Consider the following 16,257-nt stretch of genomic DNA (forward strand, 5'->3'; position numbering starts at 1 on the left):
AGTTAGACTCAGGTCTCACAGTTTGTCAGACCACTCTGCTAATTAGCACAGCGCTCTGCTAATGACACCCAGATAATGTGAGCACCGTGCAAGAAACAATAGAAACCTCTCTTGTTTTTTTTTGGTGAATTTGACTAAATTGTTCATAGTCTAATGATTTCAATCAGATAGTCTTTTTATTTGGATTATTTACAGGCATTCTTTTGGAAAAGGGCCCATTTTCCCTTCAGAATGGCTGCAAAGAAACCAAGAATTCTCTCTTTTTAACATGATCCTTTTTAACAAATTCACAAAGTTTAACTGCTTAATTCTCTCCAACCTCTGTAGAGTTAACTTTTCACTCTCTTTCCTTAAATCACTTGTTTATCTCCCAAAATGACACCTTTATCAACTCAGATATCACCATTTTAAATATTGTCCCAGGGATTCATGCCTGCACTTACTGCTTTTCTTACTCCTGACACTGTGCCCTTAGGGCTTCCATGTTTTTCAGTTTCTTTATCTGTTGCTTGCCTGCTTGTCTGAACTCCGATACTGCTTTTTTCCAATGAACCATTTTTGTTAGTGACATTGTGGCCATCTCACAACTCTGAAAGAAATGCTCAAGGAAAGGGACCAGGAAGGGTGGGGGCCAGCCAAGGAGCCCTCCCTCTTTGCTGAATTGTCAGTGGAACACTAAGGAACCTTTAGATGCCGAACCCCCGTTGGCAAATAGCAACATAGCTCCACTGAAATAAACTTTTGCAACCTGCTTACTAAGCATCACTCTATGGTACTCTCAATTCTTCATGGCAGTAATCATGGGTACTTTAAAGTTTGTTACCTCTGGTCAAAATTTTTACCATGATTGTTTTTCAAATATCAAAGTGTGGTTTCATCATGATAGACTTATTTTTGTTTTTTGTTTTTTTTTCTGGAAAATCTGAATTTTTAAGTAAAATATTTGTTTTTCACATAGGGAAAATCTAAACAAAAATTTCATTTCAATTTGTCCTCTCAACATGACAAAATTACTCATCTCAATATAATTTAGATCAAAATATTGATTGACAATGAAATTGACACTTCGAAAGCATAGTTTGTTTCAATAAAAAAGGATAAAATGAAATGTTTAGATATTTCTGCATTTAAATATTTTTTGTTTTTTTCCTTTCACAAAAATATTGACATTTCACCTTTCTGGCCTATTTTGGGTTTAAAACAAATGTTGAAATATGAATTTACTGGGTGATGGAAATTTCTTTTTCTGACCATCTCTAACATTTATACAGAACCAAGCATGACAAGGCTTTAATCTCACCTAATTGTAATATAAAATAAATAATAACAAAAGAAGAAGTGGTATTTCCAGATTCTTTATTTGTTATATTTAAGTCCTTTGGGTCATGGACTTTCTATAATTGTATCTCAAGCACAAAGATTAGAAGTTGATTGGTGTTTAACAGATGCTTGATAGTAATAAACTTCTGTATTTTGAGGAAAATAAATGGGCACATGTATTGCAGAGGTTTATATATTAATGCACATAAAATATTTTGAGATCTCTGGGAAAAGTATGCTACTGAGGAACACTGCTCTCTTCTTGTAATGCCATTGTCTGTGTCACAGAGCCATAAAAATAGCCATGCTGAGACAGACCTGCCATCTAAATCCGTTCTCCCATTTCTGACAGTGACCAGGAACAGATGTTCAGATGAAGATTCAAGAACCTCACAATAGACATGATATTTAATATCCCTTTCAGTAATGTTATCATAATTAACCATAATAAATCTGGATGTTTTTTCATACCCTGTCTCTTTTTGAATTTTGCTACATTTATGGTCTCAGTGTATCCCTGTGGCAAGGAGTTCCGCAGTAGAATCATGTGTCTTCTTCATACCATCTGCACATGCATGGAAAGCCATCCCAACACTACTGCACCAAATCACCCCATCATCTTATGCAGATTCTATAGAAAGAAAGAAAGAAAGAAAGAAAGACCTGACTGAATGGGCTTTTTCCATTCAGCTATTCTGGGTTTTGTGCATTTCTTCTTCTCTATAGAGATGATACTGCATGCAATGGAGTAAACTAAATGGACAGATCCCCATAGCCTTTCTGCATGTAGATATGCATCTGAGGATAGCAGGGCTTTCACTTTTAGACCACCTGCAGCCTTGAGCCCAAACAACACTGTGCATCATCCCAATCCTGCAGACAGATTCACAGTGATGGCAGTGGTCCATACTCACACTTAATTTGTTCTACCTGTTCACTGGAGTAAGCCTTTTGCAAGACTGGGTACTATGTGAATATTTATATGAACATCTGAGGTTTCACGAACCCTATGGAAGTGAAGAGTGAGATCTACAAGTCGATAATTAGGCCTGCACTTTGGTAAGGGCCTTGAATGCTGGGTACAGAGAAAGAGACAGGAACAGATCTTGAATACATTGGGAAAAAAACATTAAGATGGGTGCTTGAAGTTACAAGGATTGACCATGTTTGGAATGAAGAAAGTAGGGGAAGTGTGAAGGTGGTACCAGTTATAGAAAAGCTGAGGGAGGCCAGGCTTAAAGGGATGGATGTCATAGTAAATTATTTGATTAGCTGCAGAGTTTCCAAGGAATAGCGTTCAAGACAGACTGGAATGGATTAGAAGGACACAAAGAGTCAATCTCATATAGATGGGAGTAAGGCTGGAAGAAGAATTGAGTCCAATAAGTGCAGTAAAAGGTTGAGATACTATATTTCAAGATTGTCATTGTGACAGATATGAAAGTGTCCTGTAACATCCTGCCCAAACCTTAATGAATTAAGTTAAACCTTATTGAATTAAGGTAAATATCTCTGAAGTTGGTTGTATTAAAAATGCAAATATTTATGTACTATTACAGTATTTTATGGAGCTCATTTAGGAGGAAGGTCTGATGAGTGCAATCTCTGGGAGACATTAGGAATTTCAAAAGACATTTGGGGAGAAGGCACGTGAAGGGGATTTTCAAGGAAATTCTAGGGGAGGGAGGAAGGGTATGTGACTGACTCATCTGGAATCCTGCATTTTGAAGCTGCATTTTGAGCAGAGACCTATTGTCTGGCTGATTACATTTTCAAGGTCTCCTGAAAGAGCTAAAGTGGATAAATGAGTCACTCACAGAGTCAGGAGTTGTTCTTGTTCTGAGCTGAGGATATGATGTACTTGAAACAGCAGGAAAAATCCTGGGTGGAGATTGAAGGAGAGCTTCTGCCAGAGCCCAGGCTGCAGTTGGGGGTGATCACGGGTAAGCTTATTAGCATATGTCTTGATTATTTTATTATTTTTAATATGTTTTCTCTGTAGTGCTTTTACCTTATGAATAAAATGTGCTTGCTTAGAAAGAGCCATGTGGTAACTTACAAACATAGCAATTAGACTCTGTGAGGAGAGAAGAGAAGCTGGTCTGTTAGGAAATAATAAATTGAAGGCTGGGAATGGTCATCCTCAAAACATATTATACAATCCACAGTTATGCATAGCAATCACATGAGGAAATGTTCGGAAATGTAGGGGGCAGTTTCTGATCCCTTGAAAAAGGCACAGACCCATGTTGCTGGATTTCATTAGTCAGTCAAATGTTAGCGGTGAATGTTGGTCTTGAGTTATTTGTAAAGTCATCCTGATTTCTCCAAATGTTTTGACAAATAATTTGGATGGCCAATTTCTTTTGCCATGGGATTACTCATGACCTACTGATGGTGCATATAGATGGCAACCACACTGAAAGGGTGAATAGGTTTCTCTATCTGGGTAGTTGTTTGATAGAATGAGTTTCTGTATCTGAAGAAGTCACACATCTGATCATTCTTGTGCCAATGACATTTCAGCACTTTCAAAAGCCTCTCTTTGGGAGGCAGAATGTCTATATGACAACTAAGGGACAAGTATTCCATATCGTAGTGATGACAACTCTGTTATATGGAGCAGAAACATATTCATTAAAAACAGCTCAGGAGAGGAAATTAAACAGTTTTCAGTGTGAAAAGTTTTAGACATATCCTTGACATCCATTGATTTGATTTTGTCACAAACAGGGAGATACTTAAATGATCCCATCAAGTTTCAGTCTTGCATTAGTTGAGAAGAAGATGACTGCAATGGTGGGGTTATGTGCAATGTTCAGCAGACCGTATGCTTTTACAGAAGGTTTATAGAGATGAGGAAGAAGGAAGTAGAGCACCAGAGCAACCATGAATGAGACTGAAAGATGCAATTAGTGGGATATAAGAAACCTAAATCATCCCATCCTGACTCTTGTGAAAGGAAGAAGACTTGCAAAGGACCATTCAAGATGGAAACCCATTCCACATGCCACCATGGCTGCGTTAGAGCCATGTGTTTCTGCTCGTGCTGATGTGCTGCTGACTTTACAAAGCCAACCAGCTTCAGAGACGCTTAGAAAGCCCTGCCCCAAAATACCTTATAGACCAAGTTGTTAGTGCTGAGGAGAGTTGTTAAGCCTGCTAAGTTATTATGGGTGCTGAGTGCTGCTGTTCTTGGAGCTCTGGTGTCAGTTGCATGAGCAGGGAATGCAGCTTACTGATTCAGCAGACCTCGATTTTATTCCTAAAGAAAGACCACAGGCTCGGTTTGGTGGCGAAGGCCCTCGGCCAGGTTTATTGTCAGCAAAGCACGGCACTAGTGTCCTGTCCAAGGGGTCAAAGGGACACTAACATGTGTATTTCTGTAACAAGATGGGACACCACGGTCCTGTCCCCTCGGCAGATACAAATATGCCACTCATAGGACTTCTTCTTTTATCCATTGATACAAACAAGTGACGTATTACACTGTTAGTTACCACCCTTATTCTGGTACCTGCTAGATAGAACAAAACATCCTCACCCATTATCCTGTGATCCCAATCTTATCTTATGAGGGGTCAGTGTGCTCTTGTACCATCTCTTAAGAATGTGTTTACAAAGTTACTTGAGAGATCTGTGTGTTTTTTTATCATCTCCTGTGGTCAGTAATGGGCCTACCTGGTGCATTACTATTCTGTCAAAGCCCGGCCAACCCTGGTTCCCTGCCTTTAGTTAAAACAGTTACTTAGGCTTAGGTTTCCAGCAAGGCCTACAGCACAGAGATTAAAGCACTTTCCTGAGAGATAAGAGACCTAACTTCAAATTTCTGCTCTACATCAGACCAAGAAGGAATTGCATGAGGATCTCCCATGTCCCAGGTGAGTTCCCTGACCACTAGCTTAAAGGTACTGAGGAGGCACTAAGGTGCCCTGTGCTGCTTTGTGACTTTACTTGGTTTTTTTGTTTGTTTGTTTTGCCCTGGATGAAACAATTTGACTTTTTTTTCTAATTCAGAAATAGTATTGGGTCAACCAAACTGTATTTTTCAGTGACAAACTACTTGTCTGAAAAATTTTATGCAGATGTATTCAGAAAAGCTTCTCCTTTGTCTCATCTCCTGTTCTTTCCTACCATCTTATACAGTCTATTTGCTCCTTTCTCATTCCTTAACCTGTGTATCCAGCTATTGGTGAATTTTTAAGGATGGCTGGTCATTCCCCATTCATTTTCCTCCACTACGCTCTTGTGCTAAATATACATTAAGACTAGGAACTTCAAAGGAATCTAAGGGAGAGGAAATGTGCTGCTGTTTGTGCATCTAACTCCTTCAGCTGCTTTGAGAATCTCAGCCTAAACACATGACTTTTTAATTCATTGTCACTGAGACTCGGTACCTAAATCACTTGGATGCATATGATAACCCAAGCCTCAATGCTCTCATTCTTAGGTACCATAGATCTTTGTTCAAGGGCTGACACAGCACAATGTTACTGGGAGCTTGTTACAGAGAGTGAACTCCAAGGATTGTCCCGAGGGGAACAAGACAGCATTTAAACAACTCTCAAGAATCAGCTCCTACTCTTGCAGTCAGCTAAACAAAGGCTCTTTCCTTCACTCCCTCTGATAACTCAACACACCTTGAGGGGTTTCACTGCTCCGGGTAAAGAATATTGGATCTCCTTGGATGCTGTATTCCAGAGACAGATGGACAGAAAGATAAGAGACCTCACTTCAAATCTCTGCTCTACATCAGACCAAGAAGGAATTGCATGAGGAGTTCCCTAACCACTCGGTTAAAGGTACTGGGGAGGCACTAAGGTGCCCTGTGCTGCTTTGTGACTTTACTTGGGTTTTTTGTTTGTTTGTTTTGCCCTGGATGAAACAATTTGGCTTTTTTTTTCTAATTCACAAATAGTATTGTGTCAACCAAACTGTATTTTTCAGTGACTATATTACTTGTCTGAAAAATTTTACCCAGATGTATTCAGAGAAGCTCCTCCTTTGTCTCATCTGCTGTTCTTTCCTACCATCTTATACAGTCTATTTGCTCCTTTCTCATTCCTTAACCTGTGTATCAAGCTGTTGGTGATTTTTTAAGGATGGCAGGCCAGTACCCATTCATTCTCCTCCACTACGCTCTTGTGGTAATTATACATTAAGACTAGGACCTTCAAAGGAGTTTAAGGGAGAGGAAATGTGCTGCTATTTGTGCATCTAACTCCTTCAGCTGCTTTATGAATCTGAGCCTAAATTGACTGTCACTTGGATGCATATGATAACCCAAGCCTCAATGCTCTCATTCTAAGGTACAATATATCATTGCTCAAGGGCTGACACAGCACAATGTTACTGGGGGCTTGTCACAGAGAGTGAACTCCAGGGTTTGTCCCAGAGGGAACAAGACAGTATTTAAACAACTCTCGAGAATCAGCTCCTAGCTTTGGAGTCAGCTAAGGAAAAGTTCTTTGCTTCACTCCCACTGATAACCCAACACAACTTGAGGGGTTGTGCTCAAGGGGTTGTGCACTGCTCTGGGAAAAGAATATTTGATCTCCGTGGATGCTGTATCCCAGAGAAAGACAGACTAGATAGACAAATCAATAAGGAGGTAGATAGACTAAGAAAAGAGAAAATCACAGGACAGAATGATCTCACCATATTTATGATCTGCGTTTAAAAGGCAGGTGAGTTGATTCATATTTTTATTCCTTTTTAATTTTTGTATCCTTTTGATTTCAAAGGACCAGATTGTGTCCCTCCTATCTAGGGGTAGGTCTCTGCAGATTCCCATTGACTTCTACCTGGCTGCAGCAGTCTGTTCACACAGAGTCACTTACAACACAGGGGCCATGGCTGGTGAAACTGATTTACTTGAATTGCCCAGCTCTCTTTTTCTCTCTCTTTCTTAAGGTAGCACTGAGATAGCTGAGATCAGCTGGTGCAGTAGTTTCTGTTCTGTGTGTGCTGGGGAGGTCAGGGGAAGGTCATTCTCTGGCAAATGCCCTTGTGCACTGAATCTGCCTGTGCTGACATTCAGGTTCTAGTACAAGGTCCATCTCTTTGCTTAGGCATTTGTCTCATGAGCTGATAATGGAGGAAAAGTTTCGTTTCTCTCTAGGGTTGTATGTGGACAAACATAATTTTGACATTGGACAGAACATTGATTTCATTCCCTTTCCATTTATAACTGAAGCCATTAACTTCCAGAAGGGCAGGATAATTTCTCTACTGTAAGTACAGCCTGATATTCAGACATTCTGAAAACAGTAAAAAATCCCACTGAGTCGGAGTTAAGTGACTTAGGAGGAAAAGTCCCATTAATCTTCTATCAGGCTCCTCTTCTCAAAATTATGTCACTGTGTCGAGATAATGTTTGATGGTCACATTCATTTCTTCTTGATAGTGTCTCATGGCCTTCTCATAAACTAGAGAAATACAACCTAGATGGAGCTACTATAAGGTGGGTGCATAGCTGGTTGGAAATCAGTTCCCAGAGAGAATTGGTCAGTGATTCACAGTTATGTTGGAAGGGCATAATGAGTGGGGTCCTGAAGGGATCAGTTTTGGTCTGGTTCTGTTCAATATCTTCATCAGTGATTTAGATAATCCATAAAGAGTACACTGATAACATTTGCGGACAATACCAAGCTGGGAGGGGTTGGAAGTGCTTTGGAGGATAGGATTATAATTGAAAATGATCTGGGCAAACTGGAGAAATGGTCTAAAGTAAATAGGATGAAATTCAATAAGGACAAATGCAAAGTACTCCACTTAGGAATGAACATTCAGTTGCACACATACAAAATGGGAAAGGACTGCCTAGGAAGGAGTACTGCAGAAAACAGTAAGAGGATTAAATCCAGCTCCCCTGAGTCCCACTCCAGTACTGTAACCTCAGGCCCGATGAGATTAATCACGAATTGAGGACTTCAATAGCTCAGACATATGTTAGGGGTTTGTTACAGGAGTGGGTGGGTGAGATTCTGTGGCCTGCATTGTGCAAGAGGTCAGACTAGATGACCATAATGGTCCCTTCTGACCTTAAAGTCTATGAGTCTATAAAGGGATCTGGGGGTCAAAGTGGAACACAAACTAAATATGAGTCAACAGTGTAACACTGTTGCAAAAAAAGCAAACATCGCTCTGGGATGTATCAGCAGGAGTGTTGTAAACAAGACATGAGACGTAATTCTTCCGCTCTACTCTGTGCTGATTAGGCCTCAACTAGAGTACTGTGTCCAGTTCTGGGTTCCACATTTCAGTAAAAATGTGAACAAATTGGAAAAAGTCCAGAGAAGAGCAACAAAAATGATGAAAGGTCTAGAAAACATGACCTATGAGGGAAGATTGAAAAAAAAATGGTTTGTTTAGTCTGGAGAAGACTGAGAGGGGACATGATAACAGTTTTTAAGTACATAAAAGGGGAGGATGGAAAAAAATGTTCTTTTTAACCTCTGAGAATAGGACAAGAACCAATGGGCTTAAATTGCAGCAAGATCAGTTTAGGTTGGAACATTAGGAAAAACTTCCTGTCAGAGTGGTTAAGCACTGGAATATATTGCCTAGGGAGGTTGTGCAATATCCATCATTGGAGATTTTTAAGAGCAGCTTGGACAAACACTGCCAGGGATGGTCTAGATAAAACTTTAGTCCTGCCATGAGTGCACGAGTCTGGACTGGATGACCTCTTGCTGTCCCTTCTAGTTCCATGATTCTATGATACTTCTTCTTGAAAAATCCTAATAATTTTAATTGGTAAGAATCCAATTATATACTGCAGATATTAAATAGTGTTTTCAACTAAATAGTCTAGAACAACTGACAGACTGTAATGGAGAAGGAGATTATTTTTATAGATTTGGCTAGATGTCCAGCTATTTTCAATTGGCCACAGTTTCATTGCAGCCAATCTGCCAGATCCTATACTGGTATGACACAGCTGTAGCTCTATTGAAGTCATAAGGCCAGATTGCAGAGAGAGAATACATTCCTCGATAGCCTGGTGGCTAGAACATTCACCCTGCATGCAGAAGACCAAGTATCCCTTCACCGCTTCTCTTATGATTTATCCATGGAGGAGAAGCTTCAAAAGGAGAGAATGAGGGAGCTCCACGTCAGACTATCACTTAGTTAGAGCTGAGCAGGGAATTTGGGAATACCAGTAGGATGTGATTCATTGATTTAGGCATATAAAGTGGAAGTTAGGTGCCCAAGTCCTTTTGTGTATCCAGCTTATTTTGCTTATTTAAAGCACACAAATATATTTCGTGTCTCTCTTTCTCTCTCTCTCTCTAAATTTAGTCTACTTAAAACACGCATTTTACATCTTTACATTCATCCTCTGGAACAGATAATCTCTACATACTATTTCAATTTATTTCCATAATAAGTGTTAATTTCATTTTTGTCCGGTCTTTCAGGTCACAGATTTCCTGAATAAATGAAAATTAAAAATCAAACCACAGTGACCGAATTTATCCTCCTGGGACTTTCCAGTGACCCACAGATGCAGATTTTCTTCTTCCTGGTGTTTTTAGTTATTTACCTAATCACTCTGGGTGGTAACATAGTGATCATGCTGGTGATAAGAGCTGATTCTCACCTTCACATCCCTATGTACTTCTTCCTCTTTCATTTATCATTTGTTGATATTTGTTATTCCTCAGTCATAGTGCCTAATATGCTGATGACCTTCCTAGCAGAGCACAGAACTATTTCTGTCATTGGCTGCATTGCTCAGATGTTCTTCATGATCCTCTCAGGTGCTACTGAAGCTTTCATTCTCTCAGCCATGGCTTACGACCGCTATGCTGCCATCTGTGACCCGTTGCATTACATGGAAACAATGAGCACAAGGATCTGTGTTCAGCTGGTGAGTGGAGCATGGGCAATAGGCTTCTTCCATGCCCTGCTTAACACTGTTTTTGCCCTCAAGTTGCATTTTTGTGGACCCAGTCAAATCAGCCATTTCAGCTGTGAGCTCCCTCCTCTGTTACGACTGTCCTGCACTGACACCCTCACCAATCAAGTGGTGCTTCTTACTTCTGTTGTGATAATTGGGTCAAGCTCCTTCCTCCTCACCCTGATCTCCTACATTCACATCATCTCCACCATCCTGAGGATACGCTCTGCGGAGGGCAGGCATAAAGCCTTCTCCACCTGCAGCTCCCACCTGATTGTGGTTGGCTTGTTGTACCTGACAGCTTTGCTCCAGTACACAAAACCCAGATCAATCTCCTCTCTGGTTCTGGATGAAGTGTTCTCCATCCAGTACAGCATCTTGACCCCCATGTTAAACCCCATCATCTACAGCCTGAAGAACAAGGAGATGAAAACAGCTATAAGGAAAATGTTGGGGAAATTAAAGTTTCTCAAGTAATGTTGAATATCTTAAATGAATTAAATTACATATTTTTACCTCAGAGAGCATAGAACTGTGAATAACTTGTGTGACATTATTGATATAATCTAGGACCATATAGAACTTGGTTGTAACAAAGGTCCTGTAGTGGCACCAAATCTTATGTAAAGGGGGTCATATAAGGTGTCTAAGACAAGGTTATGGGTTGCTGGTTATGATTATGCTGTCTATATGTATGTATCATTTTGTAGTTGAAGATATGAGTTTTGGCTCTATACTGTCTGTATTTCAAATTTGTGCTGTGCTGTGCTTCTGGGAGACATCCCAGACAAGTTGTTGTTAGCTCTGCCTAGCCTGCTTGATGGCTATTGAAGACCATCAGCTATACAATTGACCCATTGAGAGGAGGCAGATATGCCTTGTAACTCAGAAGGGTGTGCAGGAACTTGCCCATGTGACTCCAGACTCCATTTTGTCTTCAGTCCTGCTTCTTACCTCTGGAGGGACTTTGCTACAAACTGAAGCTCTACACAAAGGACTGAATGACCCATCCCAATGGGGGATGTTCTCCGGAGACTTGATTTGAACCTGCAGTTTACTCCATCACTGCTACAAGCCTGAACTAAGAATTTTGCCATTACTGTATGTAATTGATTTCATTTAACCAATTCTAGCTCTCATCTCTACCTTTTTCCCTTTATGAATAAACCTTTAGATTTTAGATTCTAAAGGATTGGCAACAGTGTGATTTCTGGGCAAGATCTGATGTGTATATTGACCTGGGTCTGGGGCTTGATTCCTTGGGATCAAGAGAACCTTTTTTCTTTTACTGGGGTGTTGATTTTCTTAACCATTCATCCTCAGGACGAGTGGGACTGGTGGTGATACTGGGAAATGAGTGTCTAAGGAAATTGCTTATGTGACTTGTGATTAGACAGTGGGGTGAGACCAAAGTCCTCTTTGTCTGGCTGGTTTGGTTTGCCTTAACAATGTTTAAAAGGGGACTGGATAAATTCATGGTGGCTAAATCCATAAATGGCTATTAGCCAGGATGGGTAAGAATGGTGTCCCTAGCCTCTGTTCGTCAGAGGATGGAGATGGATGGCAGGAGAGAGATCACTTGATCGTTGCCTGTTAGCTTCACTCCCTCTGGGGCACCTGGCATTGGCCACTGTCGGTAGACAGATACTGGGCTAGATGGACCTTTGGTGTGACCTGGTACAGCCGTTCTTATGTTCTTATGTAATTGATTTCATGTAACCAATTCTAGCTCTCATTTATATCTTTTTTTTATGAATAAACCTTTAGATTTTAGACTCTAAAGGACTGGAAACAGCATGATTTGTGGGCAAGATCTGATGTGTATATTGACTTGGGTCTGGGGCTTGATTCCTTGGGATCGAGAGAACCTTTTTTCTTTTACTGTGGTGTTGGTTTTCATAACCATTCATCCCCAGGACGAGTGGGACTGGTGGTGATACTGGGCAACGAGTGTCTAATGAAATTGCTTATGTGACCTGTAATTAGACAGTGGGGTGAGACCAAAGTCCTCTTTGTCTGGCTGGTTTGGTTTGCCTTAGATGTGGAAAAACACCTGCCTTGGGCTGCAACTGCCCTGTTTTAAGCAATTTGTCCTGAATTGGCACTCTCAGTTGGGTCCTGCTAGAACCGCATCATCACAACTAGTGTTTGGAAAATTCTCAGCTCAGGTAACTGAGACAAATTGGGACAAAAGCTCAGTTGGTCTGTGTCATAAACTGATAGTTAAGGGTTAATGCCTCTTTTACCTGCAAAGGATTAAGAAGTTCACCTAGCCCAGCTGACACCTGACCAGAGGAACCAATGGGGGAACAAGATGTTTCAAAAGAAGGAGGGATGTTTCCTTTGTTTAGAGTCAGTTTCAGTTTCAGCTGGAGTGAAAAAGATCAAGGAACCAGCCTCTTATCAGAGTAGTAAGTTTTAGAAAGTAATAAATAGGTTTATGTTTATTTTCTTTTGTAACTTGTCTTTGTGCAATTAGGGGAGTAGTCAAATTTGGGTATTCTTGTGTGTACTAAGGTTTTTGCCGAGGGGAACATCCTGTGTTTTAAATCTGTTGTCTGTGAGACCAATCCTGGGTGGTGATTGAAGGGGAGCTTCTGCCAGAGCCCAGGCTGCAGTCTGTGAGGAGAGAAGTGAAGCTGATCTGTTATGCACGCTGTCTTTTCCTGGAAATAACAAGCTGAAGGCTGGGAACAGGTCATCCTCAAAATACCCTCCCCAGCTGGGAGAGAGATGGAAGTTTCCTCTTAAGAAAGGCAATGGTTGGGGAGCGGGAAGCCTGAGAGTAGGTGCTCTGGCTGGATCATAGAGGGGGAATACAGGTGCAGTTGGTCTGAACTGTGACAGTCATTTTACAATGTGCCCCATGTAAGGAGCAAACCACATTTAGCAGAACCTGAGAGCCGACATCCAGTTGCTGGTTCCTAGCCCCATGATCCGTTTCCTAGGGAAAACAATGTCCTCCCAATGCAGGTTTATCTCCCATGAGGTGCTGGCCGAATTCATGTCCACAAGATATGGAGTATCTGCCTCATAGAGGATGTCCTACCCATTCCACAATGACCTGAAAAAAAATTCTGTGCAGCTCGAAAGGTTGCCTCTTTCACCAATAGAAGTGGCCCAATAAAAGGTATTAGCTCACCTATCTTGACACTCAGATAGATAGATTAGATACTGATGGAAGGATAAATGCCACACAGAGAGGAACAAAGAGAAATAATGCTGAAAGTGTACTGCGACATAACATATTTTACAATCCAAAATTATGTGTAGCAATCACATAAGGAAATGCTCAGAAATGTAATGTTCTGATCTCTTGAAAAAGGCATAGACACATGTTGTTCATTACTCAGTCAAATGTTAGCAGTGAATGTTGGTCTTGAGTTTCTCTGAATGCTTTGACAAATAATTTGGATGGGCAATTTCTTTTGCCATGGGGTTACTCATGACCTGCTGATGGTGCATATAGATGGCAACCATACTGAATGGGTGAATAGGTTTTTCTATCTAGGTACTTGTTTGACAACGTGAGTTTCTATATCTGAAGAAGTCACACATCTGATGGGTCTTGTGCCAATGACATTTCAGCACCTTCAAAAACCTCTCTTTGGGAGGCAGAATGTCTATGTAACAACTAAGAGACAAGTATGGTAGTGATGACAACTCTGATATATGGGCAGAAACATATTAATTAGAAACAGCTGAGAAGAGGAAATTAAACAGTTTTCAGTGTCAAAAGTTTTAGACATATCCTTGACATCCATTGATTTGATTTTGTCACAAACAGGGAGATACTGAAATGATCCCAGAAAGTTGCAGTCTTGCATTATTTGAGAAGAAGACGACTGCAATGGTGCGGTTATGTGCAATGTTCAGAAGACCGTATGCTTTTACAGAAGGTTTAAAGATCTGAGGTAGAAGGAAGTAGAGCACGAGTGCAACCATGAATGAGATTGAAAGATGCAATTTTGTGGGATTTCAGAAACATAAATCATCCCATCCTGATGCTTGTGAAAGGAAGAAGACTTGGAATGGAGCATTCAAATAGAAACCCATTCTACGTGCCACCATGGATACATTAGAGCCATGTGTTTCTGCTGATGATGATGTGCTGATGACTTTACAAAGCAAATCAGCTTCTGAATGCTTAGAAAATCCTGCCCCAAAATACCTTTTTGACCAAGTTGTTAGTGCTGAGGAGAGTTGTTAAGGCTGCTAAATTGTTAAGGCTGCTCAGGGCTGCTTTTCTTGGAGCTCCGATACCAGCTGCACGAGCAGGGAATGCAGCTTACCGATTCAGCAGACCTTGATGTTATTCGTAAAGAAAAAGCACAGGCTTGTGAGATCTGTGTGTTTTTGTACCATCCTCTCTGGTCAGGAATGGGCCCACCTGGTTCATTGCTATTCTGTCAAAGCCCAGCCTACTCTAGTTCCCAGCCTTTGGTTAATATAGTTACTTAGGCTTAGGTTTCCAGCAAGGCCTACAGCACAGAGATTAAACATGTTCCTGAGAGATAAGAGACCTCACTTCAAATCTCTGCTCTACATCAGACAGAGAAGGAATTGCATGAGGCTCTCCCATGACCCAAGTGAGTTCCCTAACCACTAGGTTAAAAGCAACAAACAGTCCTGTGGCACCTTATGGGCTAACAGACGTATTGGAGCATAAGCTTTCGTGGGTGAATACCCACTTCATCAGACACCTGTGGAGCAGCACTAAGGTTCCCTGTGCTGCTTTGTGACTTTACTTTGGTTTTTTGTTTGTTTGTTTTGCCCTGGGTGAAACAATTTTGCTTTTTTTTCCAATTCACAAATAGTATTGGGCCAAGCAAACTGCATTTTTCAGTGAATAAACTACTTGTCTGAAAAAAAATTACCACTTGTATTCTGAAAAGCTCCTCCTTTGTCTCATCTCCGGTTCTTTCCTGCTATCGTATACAGTCTGTTTGCTCCTTTTTCATTCATTAATCTGTGTATCCAGCTGTTGGTGATTTTTTAAGGATGGCTGGCCAATCCCCATTCTCTCTCCTCCACTGCACCGGTGGTAATTATACATTAAGACTAGGACCGTCAAAGGAGTCTAAGGGAGCGGAAATGTGCTGCTGTTTGTGCATCTACCTCCTTCAGCTGCTTTGAGAATCTCAGCCTTAACACATGCCTTTTTAATTGATTGTCACTGAGATTGGGTACCTAAATAACTTGGATGCATATGATAACCCAAGCCTCAATGCCCTCATTTTTAGGCACCGTAGACCATTGCTCAAGGGCTGACCCAGCACAATGTTACTGGGAGCTTGTTACAGAGAGTGAACTTCAGGGAAAGTCCCAGGGGGAACAGAACAGCATTTAAACAACTCTCAAGAATCAGCTCCTAGTCTTGGAGTCAGCTAAACAAAGGCTCTTTGCTTCACTCTCACTGATAACCCTACACACCTTGAGGGATTTCACTAATCCGGGTAAAGAATATTGGATTGCCTTGGATGCTGTTTTCCAGAGCCGACAGATTAGATAGACAAATCGATAAGGAAGTAGATAGACTGAGAAAAGAGAAAATCACAGGTCAGAATGATCTCACCATATTTATGATCTGTTCTTAAAAGGCAGGTGAGTTGATCCATATTTTTATTCCTTTTTAATTTTTGTATCCTTTTCATTTCAAATAACCGGCTTCTGCCCCTCTGATCTAGGGGTGAGTCTCTTCAGAGTCCCATTGACTTCTGTCTGGCTGCAGCAGTCTGCCCACACAGACTCAGTTACAGCACAGGGACCATGGCTGGTGAAACTGATTTACTTGAATCACCCAGCTCTCTCTTTCTCTCTCTTTCTTAAGGCACCACTGAAATAGCTGAGAGCAATTGTTTGTGTGCATGTGTGCGCAGTTAGGCATTTTTCTCATGAGCTGATAATGGAGGAAACCTTTAATTTCTCTCTAGTGTATGGGGACAAACATAATTTTGACATTTGAGAAAAAATTGATTTTATTCCCTTTTTCCATTAATCACTGATGTCATTCACTTCCAGGAGGGCAGGAT

General features: G+C 40.9%; 1 protein-coding gene across 1 annotated transcript; it reads left to right on the forward strand.

Annotated features, from left to right (window-relative positions):
- Positions 1–9,763: 9,763 nt before the first annotated feature.
- LOC120383656 (olfactory receptor 5A1-like) lies at positions 9,764–10,702 on the forward strand. Its single transcript, XM_039501824.1, has one exon. The coding sequence runs from the start codon at positions 9,764–9,766 to the stop codon at positions 10,700–10,702; it is 939 nt and encodes a 312-aa protein (XP_039357758.1).
- The last annotated feature ends 5,555 nt before the right edge of the window (positions 10,703–16,257 follow it).

This window comes from Mauremys reevesii, linkage group 15, assembly GCF_016161935.1.
Source record: "Mauremys reevesii isolate NIE-2019 linkage group 15, ASM1616193v1, whole genome shotgun sequence".
NCBI lineage: Eukaryota > Metazoa > Chordata > Testudines > Geoemydidae > Mauremys > Mauremys reevesii.